At 42.4% G+C, this 22,465-nt stretch overlaps 2 protein-coding genes across 3 annotated transcripts in view; one reads left to right on the forward strand and one right to left on the reverse strand.

Moving 5' to 3' along the window:
- The window catches only part of Abhd18 (abhydrolase domain containing 18), a 45,885-nt gene extending 39,681 nt beyond the window's left edge, over positions 1–6,204 (reverse strand). The window contains exon 1 of the mRNA XM_041659273.1: positions 6,039–6,204. The gene's annotated coding sequence lies outside the window, so the exon portion shown is untranslated. The remainder of the gene's footprint in view (positions 1–6,038) is intronic.
- Positions 5,624–22,465, forward strand: part of Mfsd8 (major facilitator superfamily domain containing 8) — a 34,628-nt gene continuing 17,786 nt past the window's right edge. The window contains exons 1-7 of one of the 2 annotated variants that reach the window (XM_041659271.1): positions 5,624–6,532; positions 12,654–12,745; positions 13,882–13,925; positions 15,575–15,815; positions 16,982–17,095; positions 19,151–19,295; positions 21,000–21,055. In XM_041659271.1, the coding sequence (XP_041515205.1) occupies positions 6,468–6,532; positions 12,654–12,745; positions 13,882–13,925; positions 15,575–15,815; positions 16,982–17,095; positions 19,151–19,295; positions 21,000–21,055 (757 nt within the window). In that variant the 5' untranslated portion in view covers positions 5,624–6,467. Of the gene's footprint in view, positions 6,533–6,598; positions 6,650–12,653; positions 12,746–13,881; positions 13,926–15,574; positions 15,816–16,981; positions 17,096–19,150; positions 19,296–20,999; positions 21,056–22,465 lie in introns of those variants that run through there. The other variant, XM_041659272.1, reaches the window with a different exon arrangement.

Below are 22,465 nucleotides of genomic sequence, written 5' to 3' on the forward strand. Positions count from 1 at the left end.
AGCTAAAATATTTATATATATTTTATCTTTTATCATAACTAAGGAAAACTATAACTATCCATTCTTTAACTCCATCAAAGACTTCAGAAGGATATAATATTACCTAAGTAAACAAGAAGTAAGCAACTTCTAAAACTCTAGAAATGACAGAGACATCTCACTGCCTGTACAGTTACCCAAAGTTCTTTTGTACTGTTGGGCCATCCATCTTCAGCTTACAGGCCCGTAGTTTTCACCAGACATTTCCATGAAGTAGGAAATTTCAAAGGCAGTTCAGTCACTATCTGCTGTGTCCTGCAGAATGTCTCACAGACTATTTTATGAATCAGGAACACCGAAAGACCACCTCATCTTTAGGCAAGTTCAGCAGTCCTCTTCTTCAGGTTCTTTGTGTTCAGTTTATGCAACAGTCCAGGCAAAAGCAGTTTCTTGCCCAAATGGCTATCAAACTCCATAAGGAGCCTCTTTGGTGCCCATCTTCCTCAGGAAGTAGCTTGGTGCTGCCAGGAGCAGACGTGTCTTATTGTCATGAAAAGCCCTAAGTTATTAAAACATTTAATTCCATATTCGGTAGTCTTTGAAAGATATGAAGAATGCCTATCTAACTGAAATATATCTCTATATATCTAGAAAATCTAACTAACATGACTACAAGCTTGATTATTATTGATGATTATTCATTAACAACCTATATTTCCTGATTATACATTACATTTTTAAATGAGCTACACAATCACAATACCTTAATCGAGATCAGAAATACATATACATATAACAAAATTTACCTTAAAATCCATACCAATGCAAAATATTCATATCTATATTATATCCCCCTTTAAATGTAAAAACATTTATAAACAATATTTGGGAATATGGACATATTTATTTGTCTCCAAACTTCTTCTTACTGTATAGGGGCGCTGTTAATCAGGTCTTTTATGGGGTAACCTGTGTGCCAGGTTTATCTCAATTGGCAGTTGAGTGAAGTAATTTTTTGAGGATGTTCACAGCAACCTTTCAGGAGGGCGTGGTTGTTCATACAATATTGGAATAGAAGCAATCCACAGGGTCTCATCCTCTGTGAAAACAAAAGAAGACCCTCTCCAAAGCATCATATCCTTAGACCCAAATTTGGAAGTCATGATACCTTTAGAATATACACGTTGGATCAGTTTAGCAGCCCGCACAACAAATTGTCTCTCTGTATTTACTTCCTTCACAGTCAAAAATTCAACCAAAATACAATATATAGAATCCAAACTCTCCGTGAATTTTCCATTTTTAGGTGGCTTATTTTTCTTTATTTCTTTTAATCTATAACTACCTGTACTCTGTCTCTTTAAAGACCTTACCCCTTTTAAACTCATTTTCTTTATTCTCTATATTCTTTTTCTTCTATCTCCCAAGCCTACGTATGTCTAACACTATGACCCATTTAGAGGTCTTTTATGTCTGAATCTGTCCTATTGCATTGTCTATAATTTTTTACTGTCCAGAAACATTTTTGTTTTGCGCTTTTAAATCGCTGAGAGCTTAAGAATCTAAGCTGTGACATTCCTAGGTCAAAAACAGGTATTGCGGGCATGCCCTGCCCAGTCCAACATGGAGGAGCCACTTGTGCATCTGAGGCCTGCACATTTCATTGCTAGCATGGAGGAGCTGCTTGTGCCTCTGGGTCACGGCAGGCAATGTCCCCCTTTTAGGCACACAGCGAGTTTATTTGCCATCAAACAAACCATAGCGCTTTACTCCAAATGCTCCATTAAAAAGCTTTGTCTCCTGCAGGAGCCAGACAGATTGCAATGGCAGCACAGCCCAGAAACTGAAACTATCACTTTTTAGTAGACCTGATCTCACTGCCTACCCAGGCAGGAAGAGCTGAGCCACTGATATGGTCTCAGCTATTTTGTTCCCGACCCCAAGTGGGCCCAGAAATGCTCCATTGCCAGAGTTTGAACTGACAGCAAGGCCCAGGAAGCCTTCTTTTAAAATGGTGCGGCTTTTATTCTGCTGCTATTGCTGAATCGGGAAAATTTCTCGGAAGCACCCCACCACCAAACAGCAAAAAGCTGTGTTAAACTCTCTCTCTCTCTCTCTCCTTTTTAATCTCTCTCAGATTTTACATGGAATTAGTAGACCATGTTGGGCAGCCAATTGTAGTGATGAGGCGAGCGGGCAGCACCCTGCCGCCCAGCTAGCTTTATCCAAAATAATTACACGGAAACTGTATTCATTTAAAACACTGCCTGGCCCATTAGTTCCAGCATCTTATTGGCTAATTCTCACATCTTGATTAACCCATTTCTAATAATCTGTGTAGTAACACAAGGTATTGGTTTACGGGGAAGATTCTAACCTACGTCCATCTCAGGCTGGAGTTTCATGGCGCCTGCCTGACTCTGCTTCCTCCCAGCATTCTGTTCTGTCTACTCCGCCTATCTAAACTGCTGTCCTATCAAAATGCCAAGGCAGTCTCTTTATTTAACCAATGAAGGCGGGTGGTGGTGCACGCCATTAATCCCAGAACTCGGGAGGCAGAGGCAGGCTCTCTGTGAGTTCGAGGCCAGCCTGGTCTAGAAGAGCTAGTTCCAGGACAGGAACCAAAAAGCTACAGAGAAGCCCTGTCTCAAAAATCAAAAACAAAACAAAACAAAAAAAGAAAACAATGAAAGGAACATATAGACAGAAGAACCGCCTACATAAATTTCACTTTTATTATTTTTTTTTTTTGGATTTTTGAGACAAACTCTCTACATAACCCTGGCTGTACTGGAACTTACTACATAGACCAGGCTGGCCTCAAACTCCACCGAGTTCTGGGATTAAAGACAAATGTCAACATGCCAAAACATGCCCAAAGCACTTTAAAAACGAACAATATTCATTATATACCAAATTGTTCAGCCCTTTTCAACCCTACACTAGAAAAGTTTCCCAAATCATTTTGCTTTCCTATGTAGTAGCCCACTCCAAGCCTAAAGGCAATTTATTTCCTTGCTGTATTTACCAATTCACAGAAGAGGATCAGAAAGCAAATCACACACACACACACAAACACAACCAGAGTTTATTATGCATTTGGTTCTGAAATCTGGTATTATGCAGGTCTTCTTATCTAAATGACAGTTCTTTTTTGAGGTATATGTGTATGTGTGTGTACATGTGTGTATGGTGTACTGCATGTGTGTGTGTGCAGGGTCCCATGCCAGTGGAGATGCAGTGGCCAGAGGACATTGGCTGTTCCTCTGTATCACTCTGCCTTGAGAGCAGGTTGCTCACTGAACCCAGAGCTAGGGCTGGCAGCCAGCAAGCCTTAGCAATCTTTGTTTCCATCACTCAGATAGTGATAGCGGTTACAGACAAATGCAGCAATGCCCAGCTTTTCCCAAAAGCATTGGAGACTTGAACTCAGATCCTCCCACTTGTGTAGAAAGTGTTCTTACTCACCGAGCCATCTCCCCAGTCTCTAAAAACAGAGCTTTCTAGGCAGGGCTGGCTGTGTTCAGGCTCTGCAGAACCATGAGTTTTCTAAGTTGGGATAAAGACGACACCACTTTACCATAGAGAAATGCCATCTGGAACTGTTCCAGGTTCTAAAAGCCCTCAGGTCAAGCAAGAGGGCAACAAGACCCTGCAGAAGCAGCAGCCAGTTCTGGAGTAAGAACCAAGCAAACGGAAAGCGACCCACCTGCCACCTCCATTTTTAAATAGCACGTAGGAAGGAGAAAAACAAAGTGGAACAAAAATAGAGGTATGATCACAGTGCCAAGGAATGGAATGCCTTTCCTAGAGATGAGTTTTATTGCTAACGTGGCACTCACATCTATTAATGTTACTCCATCTAGTACTTTTTAATCTCCTACTGCTTTGATATCTAAGTATTTAAACAAACATTACTTTTTCTTCCTACAGAAACCCATTTCTGCACGCTGTCTTCTGACGTTCTCACATGTGCACAATTTGCACAAAAATTAAAAATTTAAAATGTAATTTTCAATCTACGATATACAATAACTTCCTTTTCGTTCTCCCACAAGAGACTTAATTTTCATTTCATATTTTTTAAAATTAATTTATACGTATCAGAGCCTGCATGTATGTATATGAACCTTGTATGTGCCTGGTGTCTGTTGAGGTCTGGAGAGGGTATCAGATACCTTAGAACTGGATTGAATTTTGATCCTCTGCAAGAGCAACAAGTGCTTTTAACCTCAGACCGATCTCTCAGCCCTCCATTTCACACTTTCAAATCACAAAAATGTCAATGCTGTTAAAATTCACTACTCTTTGGCAACCAACCTAAGCACTTTTACCCTTACACTGTATTTGGGAGAGAGGTAACTATCTATTCTAAACCATCATTCAAGAAAACCCAGCCAGGGTTTGGGTATATAGCTCGGTTGATAGCTTTCCGATAGAGTATTTGCAAGGTTTAGTTCAATCTCTAGCAACACCGAAAAAGAAAATGAGGGAAAAGAGAATACCGAACAATTCCCACATCTTTGAGTAACACATTAGCGTGGGATTTATTTAATCTCTTAAAATTTTGCTTCTCTTTTTGGGGGAGTATTAAAAAGAACACATTTGTCTTCCCCATGTTTGCTCTGACTGCTACTGAGAATGTTTGGAGAAACAGGAGTCGATTTCGGGAGTTGTTTATACACTCACTGCATGGGTTTCTGTGGGCTGAAGTCATCACTTGGAGGCCTTAGTGGAAAGAGCTGGTTCTTCCACTAGCTGTGTGACCTTGAGCTAGACGCCTCAACCTCAAAGTGGGAAACTACATTTGGACTAATAAATAGCAACACGTTATTTCAATTGAACAAACTGAAAGCTTGTATTGATATTAAGAAATATGAGAAGATAGTCTTGTTGGTGTTCTGTTTACAGGAAATCTGGCAGTAAAGAGCACAGGTTTTGCCCTCAGAGGAACTGTTTCTCGAAGTCAAGCCATTGTTGGTTAATTGTGCAACCCTCAGCAACCTACCTATTCCCGCTGCCTTTCGCTTCTGTCTACTTGGACAATCAATCCCTCTCTTCCTTATTGTAGGGATGACAGGAGGGAACTGAATAAGCATTCCTTTAACATGCACAGCACATTCTGCTTGGTGGAAGACTAGTTAACATTTTCTTCTTCCGCTATATATGCGCCACAAATTGTGTCAGCCTCGGGATTAGCAAAGATAACCGTGACTCAGGAAGCAGTACCATGGTTGGAAAATGCTTCATTTTCTACCCGTCTATACTCTTGTAACCAATCAGAAGAAGCTGCATGTTTTTGTTACTATAAAGGAATCCGCAAGTCTGAGAACGAGCAAGTAACTAATAAACCAGAGCTGGGTTCGGGAGCCAAGTAGCAGAAGACACTTTTCAAATTTAGCCGTTCTCAACTGGGATAGGCCTGATTGGCTATACACGAGATGATGACAAGCGAACGATCAGAGGTGGGGTGATGGCAACCCCACACAACAGAGAGCTCATATGAGGCAGGACAAACGCTGAGCGCTCACACTAATGAAAACAACCGAGACTGGGTCCCAACTCTGTCACCTCTCCACCGGGATTCCAGGTAACTTATCTCGACCTCAGGTCGCGGTAAAGTAGAAGTGTTTCTGCTTTACACATCTCCTAGGATAGAGGTGATCCAGTGACATCACATGACAATGTTATCTAGAGCAGGCAAACGTCGTGACACGCAATGATTTCTGGCACCTATTAGCCGACAAGTCCCATGGCAGGAAGTAAACAGCATCTGGTGAATATCTGTGCTCCTGATGGTGAAAGCAGCCTGTGGGCGCTAGGCAGGCTCTGCTGAAGGCATTTGGGCGAAGCTGAGGCTCGAGGGGCCGGGAGCCAGAGACGCAGCAGCAGCTGGCTGCCACCTCAGACGGATCCCTCAGACCCCTCAGGTGAGGAGCCAGGGGCCGGCAGGGGAGGACAGGGGCCGCCAATGCCCTCCCTAGGACCAGGACCCGGCTGCGCTCATGCTGCCCGGCACGTACACAGCAGAAGACGGGAGCGCACCGGCTGCTACTTACGGGCCGCTGCAGACGTACACTTGAAGGGGAGTCCGCCGAGGCGCCTGGCACCGCAGCTCTCCGCGCTCTAGGGACCGGACTTTCGCCTCAGCTCAGAAAGCCAAGAGCAGATCTTCCCAGGTACCCAGCAGCGGGCTCGCTGCCAGCCCGGCAGGCAAGGAGGACGAGCACGGGGCGGGGCTCCCTCAGGACACGCCCCGAGCGGGCGGTTCTGGCCTCTTCCCGCCTCTTCCGGCTTGCATCACCACGATCAACGCCGCCGACCGCCTCAGGCTCCCGCGAGGCACCAGCCGCACATTAACCCCCGCACCGCCGGTCCACTCCCGGCCCTTCGGCGCGCACGCGCAGTTGCGGCGGTGTTTGACAGCTCGGGCCGAGAAGAAGCAGTTGTCGCGAGAGTTGGCGCGCCGCCTGGTGCGGGCTGTCATTATGGCGAGCCTGGGAAGCGAGACCGAGCGGGAGCCTCTCCTGGGCCCCGGCTCTCCCGGAAGCAGGTGAGCAGGTGGGGTGGGACAGGCTCGGTCCTGTGTGTACACTGACCTGAACCCGAACCCGGCCGCGCATGCGTGGACCGGGCCACCGCACCGGAGCCGCTCCGGACAGGCTCCCGGGTAATCGCGTTTACTTTGGAACAGTGCGGAGCTTTGGACTTGGGGAACTAGGGTACCCAGAGAGCCGGGGAAGGGGCTGCTCACTTAGGGGTTGGAGGTCACAGCAGCTTCGCATTGGCTTCAGGCTCCTGTCAGAGTCCCGTTACGAGAGTTCCTGCTTGAGAGCTACTTCGTTTTCTTCTCAAGTTTCGATTTTTCCTGTTTGTGTGTGTACATTATATATACAAATAATATTATTTATAAAACAAACATAAGCTGCCTCTTTTACAGCAGACCCTGCATTCTGTAGACCCGCTATAGCTGACCACTGTCCACAGTTTGCAAAAGTCACAATTTGACGTTATGACTGACAGGTTTGCTTCTTTTACTTTACTGCACAAACTTCAATTTAGCTAACGAACAGCCCTTCCTACCCAACAAGATCAGTCAATTATGACTTACTAATCTAATTGGCTTAGGTCCTTCTTTTTCAGTATCTAGTGCTTCCAACTGACCTACTTTATGAGTTTCAAGAGGGCAGGGGTTGGCACACTTTCTGTAAGTGGCTCCATTAATAAATAAATTGGGTTTGCTCAGGCCTAAAGACAAAGTCAAGGATAGTGTGGATAGTTGGTCAACAAGAGAAAATCCACAAATCATAATAAATGAGGTAGATTGGTCTGTTGATGAAAGGATTTAGACTTGGGAGTTAGTGTTCTGTCGTCAAACTGGTAACATATTCACCTGCAAATCTTAGTATGCGCTCTCCAGCTACCGACAGGTGTTCTGATTAGGCAAGCACGGTAGCAGGCAAGTGCTATGTGCTTGTCTTGCGGTGCACTCCTTTATAGGACGTTTTTATTTGTTCCGTCTCTCCAGTTCTGTACATCACCAGCCTCTCAGGAAGCAAATCCTGCTTTCTCTGCAGCCCTGAGTCTGGGTTTGCTACTCTTGAGTAGATGAGTCCAGAGCTGTCCTTTTGCTAGTACAGTGCTGCTGGGCCCCACCCCCAGCATCTGTGCTGAATATACACTGTCCAAAATGTAGCTCTTTTTCCTATTCCTGTTCAGTGTTTCCCAAGTGTTTGGTTCACACCAGTGTATTGTGTACTCTTCCTGGATTTTAAGTCACACGTTTTTATGGGGAGCTGTGGCTCTGGAAATGTTAGACACTGCTGTTTTATTTGGGATAGAATTCCAGTTGGAAAGTTAATGCAAGAATGTAGCACTGATAGTAGACAGAAAGGAAAAGTTCAACGGATCCCCCTGGAAGTAAGTACAGCTTTTCTTTCTTTTGCTTGTTTCTTTGTTTAGAGAGGATCTCATTGTGTAGCCCTGGCAGGCCTAGAACTTGCTGTGTAGACCAGGCTGGCCTCAAAATCAGAAGCCTTCCTGCCTCTGTTTCCTGAGTGCTAGGATTAAAGGTGTGTGCCACCATACCCAGCTATAGTATTTCTTCTTACACCCTGGTAAAGCAGAAGTCTGTAAAAAGTAGTCTCAGCCATGTTTGTGTTATCAAAATTAAAAAGATATAAGAAATGTAGAAGCTGGGTGGTGGTGGCGCAGACCTTTAATCCCACACTTAGGAAGAAGAGGCAGGCGGATATCTGCGAACTCGAGGCCAGCCTGGTCTATACAGCGAGTTCCAGGACTGTCTCCATAGCTGCTGAGAAACCCTGTCCCCCAAAACAAACAAACAAACAAACACACAAACACAAAAAGAAAGAAATAAATGGAAAAGTTGAGGTAACAGCATAGTGAATGCCCAATACCTTTTCATTTAGTCTTTTCCACACCAATCAACTGTCTTTTTATACACACTTTTTGCCAACCTGAAGTAAGTTTCAGACATAATAGTGCTTATTCCAAGCACATTTTCAAAGCCTGCCCCTTACACAACTCCATCACTGTTGTACAACTAGAAACACCAGTTCAAGAGTATTATACAATCTATACTCTGTATTCCTTATTTCTGCAGTTGTCCCAATAATATAGCAAACATACACAGTCACAATCTATGTACACAAGACAATCACTGTTCATATGCTGGTTCTAGTCTGTTTTAAACTCTTTAACTTAGAACTGTCCCATCACTCAGGAGGCAGAGGCAGGTGCATCTTTGCAAGTCTGAGGCCAGCCTTGCCTCAGACTACATAGGGAATTCTAGGACAGCCAGGACCATATAGAGACTGTATCAAAACAAAACAAAATGAACTGTCCCTGGACATATCTCTGCTCATGTCACAGTTGACTCCTAGTTTAGGTCAGTGTTCCTGAGTCTCTCACAATTTGGATTCATGAACTGTTTCTTTCTTGATCACAAGACTGTCATATAAGCAATATTGAGAAATGCTAGTATATTCCATCAGAAGTGCAGGCTGCCAGGCCCCCATGATGGGGAATGCCAGCCTCCATCATTTGTTACAGGGTGAACACTGCAGCTTTCATTAGAAATGTTCATTTCTTTTTCTGCGATTAGAGTTTAGACAGTGGGGGTTACTGTCCTCAAATAGCCCTTCAACCACAACTTGAGCATTTTTGTTTCATCCACTATATAGAAGGTAGTCATTAAATCCTAACTTTAAATTTTCTCATCCCTTCAATTTCTAAGAGATAACATTTTAAGAAGACAGCTAGGGGCTGGAGAGATTGTTTAGCAGTTATGAGCACTTGTTATTCTTGCAGAAGTTCCAGGTTTGGTTCCTAGCATCCATATGGCAGCTCATAACCATCTGTAACTCTGTTCCAGGGGATCTGTCTCCCTCGTTCCACCACCAAGGGCACTGCATATATTTGGTGCAGTGTACCGACGTGCATGCAAGCCGCATCCATGCATAAAATCAAAAGCAAATTTAATAAGTGAAAAACATGTATTAAAAAATTTGAGGGAGAGTCTTGCTATATATCCCAGGGTGATGTTGACCTTGACATCTTTTCCAGGTCTTTCCCTTTTTTTCCCCCAGATTCTTGGAGCCCAGGCTGGCCTTTAAGTTATTATGTAGTCCAACATTACCTTGAACTCCTGATCCTCCTGCCTAGTTCTGAATGGTTGAGGCTTAAAGCACCACCACATGTTTTGCCTCAGTTTGTTGACTGCTGGGATTACAGGCTTGGCAAGGAAATGTGTTTGTGTTTTTTTTTTTTTTTTGAGACACATTTCCACTCTATAGCACAGGCTGCCCTACATTCACTACATAGCCAAGGTTGGCCTTGATCATGTAACTGCCTTCTGACTAGGAAAGTTCTTTTTTTTCTCTCTTTTTAACTGGAGTTACTTAAACAGTTTTATTGTCTTTCTTCACAAAAGTAATTTACTTCTCGGTTCCTCAGGTGAGAAAGAGCTTAGGGAAATAGTTATTTGAAAGTGTAGATTGTCCTGATACTTCTTATAAAGTGATAAAGTGTTTAATTTATAATCTCCAGAGAATAATAATTGGTCACTAAAAGTATAACACTAACCATGTATTAAATTGATATGAGAGACCATACTCTGGATTCAATAATGCATGCTTTTCCCAGTGTGAAGTTAACCTCAATGGTATACATTTAATTCAGATATGTTGATTTTTTTTTTTTTTGAGACAGGGTTTCTCTGTGTAACAGTCCTAGCTGACCTGGAACTAGCTCTTGTAGACCAGGCTGGCCTCGAACTCATAGAGATCCCCCTGCCTTTGCTTCCTGAATGATGGGGTTAAAGGCGTGTGCCACCACTACCCAGCTGATATGTTGAGTTTTTAATACAGTCATCTTGAGTTCTGCTATTTTTCAGGTGTTTCACATCACAATTGAAAGGTCTCTGTGTAGGTCAGAATATTATGTTTGTAGTTTTTCAGCACTTTAAATGTTTGAGTAGTGGGGCCTGGAGAGATGGCTCAGTGGGTGTGGGAGCTTGCTTCTGAGCCTGATGACCTTAACTTTGAAAGAGAGAACGACTCCCAGTTTATCCTCTCTGAGCTCGACATGCATGTCACAGCACTAAAACCCATACACATGACACAATAAATAAGATAATGAGTAAATGTAAAAACGTGAAATACATGTATATCAATATTGAATATCCTTGGCAAATAGTAGATCTAAAACTTGTTTCTCTTCTTCCTGTTCTCATTTCTAAACACAGCAGATTTTAAAAAAGAAAGCTCTTCAGTGGTGATAAATTTGACAGTACCAAGGTCTATTTTATAAAATGCTTTGGACCACAGATACTGTGGTACAGAACTTTACTGAACAGGAGGACTTAGACTCTGGGTCCACAGCAGCAACAGCAACAAATCAACCAAGCCCTTTCTCCAAAAGAAATCCTCTTGGAGAATAAGTAGGCATTCTGTCTTTAAGATGTCTTGATTTTTGGAAAGAGTAGTGCTCATACAAGGTAAGTTTGCCAACGCTGGAACCTTTGTGATCACAGAATTGTAGGGATATGTCCCGCCCCTTAGGGGACATGTTCACCTCGGGCTAATGTTTGCCTATAAATTTGGCGAGCGTGCTCCCCACAGCTGCTTCTGCTTTCCTGGTCTCCGCAGGAACGGTGGTTCTGTAAGTCTATTTCTACAGCAAAGCTATATATATATATATATATATATATATATATATATATATATATATATTACAATCTGTCTGCATTCGTTTACGCCGTTACACAGAATGAGCATATACACTCAAGTATCACCAAACAGAGGTAGGATGTCAATTGATACATTTACTCTTAGTCCTGATAGCAAAGGTCAGTGCTCCAGGAAGCTCCCCATGGGACTGTCTTAGGTGACATCATTCCCATCAGGACAGCTCACAGGAAAGGTAATATGCTGCCATCAACTAGGACAAGTCAGAAACATAAGAGTAATTATTGGAGACACCTTATCTTTACTGTACTTACTCATTAATTTGTGTGTGTGCAGACACGTGTGCCACGATATACCTGTAGAGGTCGGTCAGCAATTTGGGAAGTCAGTTCTCTCCACCATGTGGGTTCTAGGGTGGGAATACAGGTCATTAGGCAGGAAGGAACCTTTGCCCATCTTACCATTCGTGACAGTAATTAATTTTTAATATATCCCATTTGTGGGATATATTTTTTGTAACTAGTTTATGTAACTTTCCTTAAGAAACTTTATTCAATCATCCTATTAGATAAACAGAATTCTATTGTGCGGGGTGGCGGCGGCACATGCCTTTAATCCCAGCACTCAGCAGGCAGAGACAGGCGGATCTCTGTGAGTTCGAGGCCAGCCTGATCTACCAAGTGCGTTCCAGTTCAGGCTCCAAAGCAATAAAGAAACCCTGTCTCAAAAAACCAAAAAAAAAAAAATATCCTTCAGCAATAGAGAAGTACAGCTGTGGAAATGGTGCAGAGGTTCAAATGCTTGCTGAGGTCTAGAGTTTGGATCCCCAGACACTCATGTGCATGTCAGGTGGGTATGATGGCCCCACTTCCCGCATCAGAAGTCAGAAATGGATTCCTGAGCAACCTGGATAGCCAGACTATCAGGATGTCTGCTATTAGGCCTCCACATATGACCACGTAAACATAAGTCTTTGAACAATGTTTTACCTCTGTAGACCAGGTTGGCCTCCAACTCACCTGCCTCTGCCTGCCAAGTACTGGGATTAAAGGTGTGTGCCAACACCGCCCAGCTCAGTGTTTTCCTTCTTAAAGGTGTCTTGTGTTTTCCATACAGTGAAATTTAAAATGCTTATTCCGAGGTGCCAATATTAATAAATGATGTCAGTTATATAACTCTTACCTTTAGAAAAGACAGAGTAAAATTATTAATGCATAAATTCCTGCCCCTAGTCACCAGGAAGTCCACCCTTGTGCATTATCTGCAAGGCTTGGGACTTTCCAGTTCTTGGATCTTTGAAGGAGATGGTACAGAGTGTCAATATGATTGCATGTGCATTTCTGCAGTAATTCTCTGGCTGAGGTTGATGGTAGAATCCCACACTCAGTTACTCTAACATTTTGGATTTGGAGTTTTGAGATTACGAACACTCAACCTGTAAACCCTCTTCTTCTTTCCACCTAGAGAATGGGACATGGTAGAAACCCAAGAGCTTTACAAGAGTAGATGGAAATCTATTAGGATTCTCTACCTCACTATGTTCCTGAGCAGTGTGGGTAAGTGCTGGAAGTTACGCCGACTTCTACGGTTCAGAGTAAAATGCTTTGGCTTTGTGCTAGTTTTAAGATGATTTACTTACCTATTCATTAGTTTCTTTTTGTTTTTAAGAAAGGATTTTTCTGTGTAGCCCATGGCTGTCCTGAAACTTTCTCTGTAGACTAGGCTGGCCGCAGAGATCTGCCTGCCTGTCTCCCAAGTACTAGGAGTAAAGGCATGCGGGTCTTCCCAGCCCCCACTGCATCTTGAGTATAGTTGTCCTCCTGTTGCTTTCTCCTACCCCCGAACATGAATTGTATACTTTAAAGGGGTGGGTCATTTGGTACACGAATCATATCTCACTACATTTTTCTTACGTAAATCAATGTTTGAAGTTGGTTTGAAACTTGATACCCCTGCCTCAGCCTCTGGAGTGCTGAGATTACAGAAATGGGCCCCTACACCCAGCAGTAAAGCTAAACATTTAAAAATAGACTTTCTATAATTTCTGCCTGGATTTGCCTAACATATAGATCGAACAAAAGGCCTGGGTTGTGACTGGCTGGTGGAGTAATAGTTATCTCAAGTGCACGAGGCCCTGGGTTTGATCCCCGTTGCTACAGCTAAGTGAAAAAAGATAAAGTGCAGGAGTTTTCTATTGTAGTTCTCATGTGGGGAAACCTATCAGAATCCAGGAATTTGCTTTTATAGTGTGGCCATCTTCAAGTATGTCAGTTCATATTGCTTCCCCTGAGATGGTGCTCCCCTTCCTCATCTTTCCTGCAGGGGATCGCCCTTTTAGACAGCACAGACACTAGCACTTCCCTGACAGCGAGGCCTTTCCTCCACGTAAGTCTGCCGGGAAGGTGCATAAGCATTCAGTAGTTTCCACTTAAGGCAAGAGATGTGAGAGACGACAGGCAGATCCTTTGCTCTTGTATCGAGTTGGGACTATGATTACCTTGTGTTTCTAGTTTACATTAGAGCTTATTATCCTTCTGAGAATAAAGATTTCACTGCTTGATAAATTAAGCCTTTGAGTGTGTAACATTTCAGGCTCAGAATATTTTAAAATCTGTGCTATATTTTCAAAAGCTATACTTGTAATAGTGATTAAATTATTATAAAACAAATAAACATTTTTTGCACTTTGCAGGTTTTTCTATTGTGATAATGTCAATCTGGCCATATCTTCAAAAGGTTTGTACATTTAAATCTGTTCTCTTAAGAAATAGTAGAGTCAACTCTAGTGTTATTAAGCATTGGCTAGAGAGTGTCCTTAATGTTCTGTAGTTTGATCTGTCCCAGAATAACTTAAAATAATTGTTCCTCAAAGGAGGTATAATTTGTTCATATGCTTATTGTCCAAACGAAAACAGTTACAGCAGAAAGGGTGCTATGCCAAGATTAGACTCATGCCAGGAGAGAGGCAGGCTGAGTGCAGGTGTGCTCACCTTCTTAACCAGCCATGCTCACATCATCAGTACCTCCCTTCTGAAAGCTGCTCATGTAGACTAAGTGATTTCTCAAAATGTACAATGATATTTCCGAGGACTAACTTCATGATTTTCCTGTGGCATTCATTTGGGCTTTCAGGAGAACTTTATGAGAAGGACAGGAAATAAGGCTGTCTCTTGCTATTCCTCTGAGATTGGTTTTCAGGTCCTCTCCGAGTATATAGCACAATGTTTGGATGTGCAAGTCCATTAAAGAAAGTGATTTATTTGCACGTAAAATGAGCACATTCTCCCGCATGCTGTAATCATCTCTAGATCACCTATGATGCCTACGACAGTGTTAGCATTATGCAGTTGTGAATCTGCTCTATTCTAGAACACTGACCAGAAAGCAGTCTCTTTTCAGTTCAGTTTCTGTTGTTCGTGTGTGAATGTCACGGCTTACACTGTCCTCGTGTTTCTACCAGGTTTTGTCTTAACTCTGATTACTTATTCTTGAACTCTCTGTATCTGATCAGCTCCCTCCTTGCTTACTGCTTTTCCAGAGATCCATCTGTGTCAGGCTTTGGTGACCCAGGCTCTGCAGGGCCACACAGTCACCTTTCCTAGCTCCTCTCCAGCCCCTTTCCTTGCCTCTCGTGCTGCTTTCCTTCCTCTCTCCTTCCCCTCTTCCTTCTCCTAGTATTCACCCTGCAAGCCTCTGCTCTCTCATGTCTTCTGGGAGCTCTGATTGTCATCACCCAGTCTGGGACAGGTTTTCTGTGTACAGTTGGTCCTTCTCTTTGCGTTTTGAATCCAAAAACTCAAGTAACTGTGGTTTGAACTATTTTTAATATCACTTGTACTACTTTTCTTGTTATTACTCCCTCAACTGTACTGTGTGGCATCTATCTTTACAGAATATACATTGTAGTAGGTATTATACATGATCAGAGATGACTTACACCTGTAGAAGGTATTTGTAGTTGCTATGTAAATGTTCTATATGAAGGGCTTGTGTGTGTACTCATTCTGGTGTTCTTGGGAGTCCTGAGTCAGTTGTGAGGACACCAAGGGATGACTCCACTTCATCTCCGTGTCCTTAGTACTTACCATACAGTGCTATGATATTGAATGTACAGCGATGAACTCCCCCACGGTTATTATCATGTTCCAGTTCTCCACAGAAATACTAACCCCCAAAGGTTCAGCTACTCTGGAAAATAGCCTGCATATTTGTTACAAAGCTAAATATAGTTTCCTAACTGATCTGGAAGTCACGTTCCCAGTTACTTAGTTACTTAGTTCTAAAGACTTACATTCACACTAGTCTGCCTTGGGATGTTTGTAGTTGTCAGAAGCTGAAGATTGTTGTCATGTAAGAATTCTTAAAGCATTTACTTTTCTCTGCAGATTGATCAGACAGCCGATGCAAGTTTTTTGGGCTGGGTTATTGCTTCATATAGTCTTGGCCAAATGGTAGCTTCACCTCTATTTGGTTTATGGTCTAATTATAGGCCAAGAAAAGAACCTCTTATCGTCTCCATCTTTATTTCGGTGGCAGCCAACTGCCTATATGCATATGTCCACGTGCCAGCTGCTCATAACAAATACTACATGTTGATTGCTCGTGGATTGGTGGGATTTGGAGCAGGTAATTGCGTGTGTGTGTGTCCTATTCTTCCTGCTGTTCATAGCCATGTCTCCCGTGTCTCACATCGCATATACATCTTAGGAAGAGGCAGATGTCTTTCTGTCATTTGCCTTTGCTCATGATCCCCCTGTTACCTAAAGGTCCTTTCTTTGATTTCCATCAGTCTTCACCTTCAAGACACACATCTATCCAGTGTGCAGTTTTCTCGAGCTTCTTGCCCCTGAGTGGATCCTTTCCTGCCTGGTTCTGGTCTTGGCTTGCACTGTTGCACTGCTTCCATCTTTTCTCATCAACTATAGTAATTTTTGTATTAAAAGCAGTAAATGATATTTTTAAAATATTCTGTGGTTTCTAGTAGTGTCTCTACTACACAATAAGTGCTTAATAACAAAAAAACCCTTTATTTGTATTGTGTATATGTATGTGTGTCTGTGGAGATATGCATGTGAGAGCAGTGTTCTCAGAGGCCAGAGCACAGCATTGAATCCCCTGGGGCTGGAGTTACAGGTGCTCATGAACCGTCTGCTGTGGGTGATGGGAACTGAGTCCTGGGCTGCTACAAGAGCAGTGTGAATGCTTAACCACTGTGCCTTTTCCAGTCCAAAATTCCTTAGTTACACCCTTAGTGGACTCTTTGTGTTTCTGTCTTCCATTATTCCATGTGTCTTCATGCTGTCTGTAACATAGTCCTTATAGCATAACGCTCTACTGTTAATGCATGCTGTCTGGTTTTTGATGAGAAAAGCTTGGTATTAGAATGCCATTTTAAAACTATCTAAGACTGGGGATATAGGTGGGCTTGTTTTATTTTGATTCCTGTTTTGTTGTGTTGGTTGGTTTTGAGACAGTCTCACTATTTACCTTAGGCTGGCTTAGAACTCACTATGTGGCCTATCCTGGCCTCTGTCTCCCAGTTGTTGGGATTACAGGCATGCACCACTCAGCCTAGTTGAGTTTTTGTACAGTGATACAGTTTTTTTTTATCAGTGAAAATACTTAGTTCCTTTAGTTACGTGTTTATTCCATGAAAATCTTACACGCTCTGTAGGATGGCACAGAGGAAGAAGTGACCATGGTATTTATCAGTATTTCTTGCTCTGTGTCAAGCCAGGCAGGTGAGTATTATGGCTGATGGATGATTCCTTTCCTTGTCACGGTCTCTCTAGGAAATGTGGCTGTTGTCCGATCGTACATTGCTGGTGCCACTTCCCTTCAGGAAAGAACAAGTGCCATGGCCAATACGAGCACGTGCCAAGCCTTGGGCTTTATTTTGGGTCCAGGTAGGCAGGCTTTACTTAACTGCTTAAATCTGAGTCGGGAAAACCTTTGAGGTTCAAATTTAAATGTAATCCATATATGAAGCTTTGTGGCCAAAGGGAAAAGGAGAGAAACTTTAGAAGGGATGGAGGGAAGGAGCCAGGGAGTAAGGGGGTTAACATGAGCAAAGTGCAGTGATGTTTATGCATAAAAACATAATGGAACACATTTCATGTGTTAACTGAAAAGCATAAAAATAAAACAGTAATTCCCTCAGACTGTGAGCGTGTGTGTGTGTGTTTGTGTGTGTGGGAGAGTGTGATACTGAATACTGAACTCAAGGCTTTGTGCATGCTAGGCAGCACTCTACCACTGAAAGATAGCCTTATCAGGGTGGACATTAATGTTTTTAATGCACTAGTATTGCTAGACTGATTGTCCTGTGAAGTAATAAGGGCGGCGGCGAGGCTGCGTCCCCAACACCCCAGCCGCCTGCTCGGCTAGCTTATGCCCGAAATAATTACACGGAAACTGTATTCATTTAATCACTGCTTGGCCCATTCTCTTCTAGGCTAATTCTCACATATTAATTTAGCCCATTTCTAATCATCTGTGTGTAGCACCCCAATGTGCGCTTACCGGGGAGATTCTAGCCTAGTTCATCCTGGGTCGGAGCTTCATCCCTGGAGCGGGGCATGGCGTCTCTCTCTGAGGTGTCTGCTCCCGAGCGAGCTGTGGAGTCTCTGAGCTCACTTTCTCTTCCTCCCAGTATCCTGTTCTGTTTTCTCCTCCCACCTATCTTCTAACCAATAAAATGGGCCAGGGCAGTGCCTTTATTAGCCAATGACCTTCCTCCATCAGTCCTGACACCAGAGCTCTTGGTTGAATGCTGCTTGCCTCAATTTACAGACGAGGATCCCACAGTATAGAGAGTCTGTCCAGAGCCACCCGAGAAGGTGGGGAGCCGGAGCTCAGAGCTGACATTTTTCTGGGTGCTTTGTACCCAGTACTGTTGTAAAGGCAGCATCTGTTTTTGTTCTCAGTTGAAGTTAGATCTCAGTTACTGACAGGCCCATGGGAAATGCTCTCAACCAGGATTTGAACTGTTCCATCCAATTTTTACTGCAGACTTAATAGTAAAGTACCACACAAAGAGAAATACTCAAAATATTTTACTTGAAACTGTTATGTTTTCTTTCTTGTAATAAAGCTGGTTAAATTTCTAACTGATTTAGCCAACCAGATTACTCAGTGGGTCTCTGTGCTGACTCCCAAGTGTGGTGGACTGAGTTTGATCCCTGGAGACCACTTTGTTTAAGGAGACATTAAAAGTTTTTCTCTAGCCTTCACAGGTGCACCCTGGCAGGTTAAAGCCCTCCTGTCCCCCATCAATGTAATTATTAAAGTTTATAATTGATTCATTGAATAAATTGTGTAGATTAACTTCTATAGAGTAGTTATCTTTCATTTTTTGTTTTATAAGAAAGTAGATACTGGGGTTTAGAGTGTAGCTCAGTGGTAGGATGGGTACTTAGCAGGCTGAAGGCCCCAGTCCCATGCACTCTTCCTCCCCTGTCAAAAGAGGACACTAGATGGGTGGTAAATATGGTAAGAACACACTATAGATCTATGAAAATGTTATAGTAAATCCCATTATTATGTAAAATTAGTATATGCTAATAAAAAGAATCAAGAGGAAATGATGCTGAGTTGATTGATCAAATGATATAATCTTTGTGAATGTACATATCTATATCTCATCATTTAATACTCTCCTAAAAGAGCTTTCTTAGATGTTTTTCCTATTTATTCTATCCTGCTTGAAAATTTAATACCTCATATCCATCAATATACTAATGTTTGAATATATATATATGCATATGTACATCTATGGATTATACAAGAAAAGAATACATTGTCTTTACCAACCAAGAGCCAATTTTCTCACTCCAGTCGAGAACCCTTAGTACACATGGTGACTTCATATAGACCCTAACAGTTCTGTAGTAAACATTTTTACAGTTTTTAGCTTATGTTTCTCATATCAATACTTACTTGTACACATAATACTTTATTAGTTTTTCAGACTTGCTTTGCACTCATTGGAGAAAACGGTGTAACGTGGGACGCCATTAAGCTGCAGATCAACATGTACACAGCACCGGTTTTACTTGGCGCCTTCCTGGGAATTCTAAACATTATTCTGATTCTCTTTATATTAAGGTAACTACGTAGAAGCAGTAAGATATCTTTGTAAATTCTAAAAGTTAACAAGCTTTCTTACTACTGAAGGATAATTGTCCCTATGAAGTCTTTTTGTATTCGTAGCACTGGGCATTGACCCTTAGCAAGCCCTTTACTATGTATCTTACAGGCCCCTGGCCTCCTTTATAAAGATTCATTTTTATGTTTTTATAGTGTTTTGCCTATATATATGTATATGGACCACATGCATGCATTCTGCTCAGGAACCAGAATGGAGAACTGTAATTACACACAGTTGGTTGCCAGGAACAAAACCTCGGTCGTCAGCAAGAGCTGCAAGTGCTCTTAGCTACTGAAGGCCCTCTCCAGCCCTTTTTAATTTTTACTTTTTTTTTGATAGAGGGTCCTGTTACGTTGCCTAGGTGCTGAGTCCCAGGCAGGCCTTCAGTTTGTAGTCCTCCTGTCTCAGCCTCCAGGACTGACATTATAGACCTGTACTGTGAGGCCTTGTGTTTTGCTGTCTTTATATGGGTTTATAGTTTTTTATCAGCTAAAGCATGTTATACTTGTAACTGCAGTAATAAGACGGTTGAGGAATAAACACAGATTACGAAGATCTATTCCTCATTTACTTACTATAAGATTCTAAGTACAGAAATGGTATTTCGCCTGGTGGTCATGGCACATGCCTTTATTTTCAGCACTCAGGAGGCAGAGGCAGGCTGATCTCTGTGAGTTTGAGGTCAACCTGGTCTACAGAGTGAGTTCCAGAATAGCCAAGGGTACACACAGAGAGACCCTGTCTCAAAAAACCAAAAGAAAATAAAAAATAAAAAATGATTATTTCATTTTCTAAAGCTAGTATCATTATTCCCTCCCTCCCTCCCTCCCTCCCTCCCTCCCTCCCTTCCTTCCTTCATTTCTTAAACTTTAGCTTTAGAAAAAATTTTACTGTATAGCCAATGCTGCCTGAGAATTCAGGATTCTCTTGCCTTAGTCTCTGGAGTTTTGGGAATATAGGTGTATGCTACCAAACCTCATATTATTATATTTTTTAGAGAACTTCATTAATTTTTCCAAAGCCACTTACAACTTTTAAAACATTGAAAACCTCAAATATGTACTAAAGTAAATCATGTATGCTTCTAGGTAAATTTTGAAACAGTTTTATATGATATCAGGAGAGTGAGGTGTGGGGATTACTCAACCCAGGTGTTTGAGAGCAGCCTGGACACCAGTGCTGGGTCTTTTCTCACCAGTGCTCACACTGGAGGCCCAACTCAAGGCTTTGGGGCACACTTGTCTAGGATGGGTGAACCCTACGTTTCATGCCCAGAACTGACAAAAGAAAAAGATTTTTTTTACATATGTTGGTTATATTTATTAGAAAGTAATAACTCTTATTTCTCAGAAGTGAGTAAAAGAAATTGTGTTGGACTGTGGAAAAAATAGGGTGCCAGTAATAAGAAAACTGATTCTGGCGCTGGAAAGATGACTCAGCGGTTGGAGGTTAAGAGCACTGGCTACTCCTCCAGAGGTCTTGAGTTCAATTCCCCAAAACCACACGGTGGCTCACAACCATCTATAATGCCATCTGGTCCCCTCTTCTGGCTTTAAGTCATTCATGCAGATATAGCACTCATAAACATAAAATAAATAAATAAATCTTAAAAAAATGCTTCTGAATTAAGGTCTTATTAATATTATGCTTTTCTTTTTAAGAGAGCACCGTGTGGATGACTCAGGACTGCAATGTAAGAGCGTGAATTTTCGAGAAGGTACTGTTAACCTGTGTGGCTCCATTTAAGTTCTGACTCTGTTCACTTTGTATTTATATGGCTTTTGCCTCTAAGTACAATATGGTAGGTGACTGGGGAATATCTTCAAAGGTGAAAGGACTCTACATTAATAAAGGGACCCATACCTGTCAGTTATGTGGTGTTTATTATTGGCAAGGCTAAAAGCCATTGCTAAAAATCACGTGTGTTCTTCACAGAGTCGGTGTCATGAAACCCTCGTGCACCTTGCCATGCTTCTGGTAACCCTGGAACATGGAGCCCTTTTGTTTCAAGACCCTTTTTCAGTACAGTGTCTCAGAATGTAGCCCAGGACATGCTTGACAAAGGTGGCCTAGAACTTGAGATCCTCCTGCCTCAGCCTTATATATGCTGGGATCCCAGTTGTGCTACATACACCTGGCTTCCAGCAATTCCCATACCTTAACCATGATAGTAGGCATTCTATTATCTTATAAATGTATACTTTCATCTTTCAAATTGTTTTGTGGGTGTGTGGTGTCTGCATGAGTGCACGTGTGTGCAGGTACCATGGAGGTCAGAGGTCCTACATCAGATGTTTCCTTATTTGCTCTCCACCCTACTTTCTGAGACAGTCTCTCATTGACCTGGAGCTGGCCATTTTGAATAGAATGGCTGGCTAGTGAGCCCAAGAATCCACCTGTCTCTGTTCCCTCAGTGCTGGTTCCAGTGGTTAGCACTACCACGTTTGAGTTTCACGTGGATGCTGGGATCCAAACTCAGATCTTCGTGCTTACACAGTGACACTCTACACACAGCCCAGTCCATAACTCTTTCTTTGTTTATTTATAAGTTCCCAATCTGGTAAATGGGAATATTTTACTTAGCTGTTATTTAGTTACTGATTGTAGCCTTCAACCATCTGAAAAAATGCAAGATGGCACTTGCTCAGTGATTTTATAAAATTACACAAAAACAAAGTATAATTTTACCGAATACTTTCACATAAAATTATTTTTATATTTTAATAAATATCTTGATAAAATGTATCTGGTAAAAACTTACATGATTTTTTTAATATTTTTTTTTATAATTTTTTTTATTAAGAAAAGAAGAAAAAAAACATAAACAAAAAACAAGTTTCCACCTCCTCCCAGCCTCCCATTTCCCTCCCCCTCTTCCCACCCTTCTCCCCCTCCTCCCACCCTTCTACCCCTCCCCCCACTCCTCTCCCCCTCCCTCTCCAGTCCACAGAGCAGTCCGGGTTCCCTGCCCTGTGGTAAGTCCTAGGTCCTCCCCCCTCCGTCCATATCTAGGAAGGTGAACATCCAAACTGGCTAGGCTTCCACAAAGCCAGCACATTAAGTAGGATCAAAACCCCGTGCCATTGTCCTTGGCGTCTCATCAGCCCTCATTGTTCGCCATGTTCAG

Source organism: Microtus oregoni, unplaced genomic scaffold (genome assembly GCF_018167655.1).
Source record: "Microtus oregoni isolate MIOR12 unplaced genomic scaffold, Mior012 000010F_ref0000083, whole genome shotgun sequence".
NCBI lineage: Eukaryota > Metazoa > Chordata > Mammalia > Rodentia > Cricetidae > Microtus > Microtus oregoni.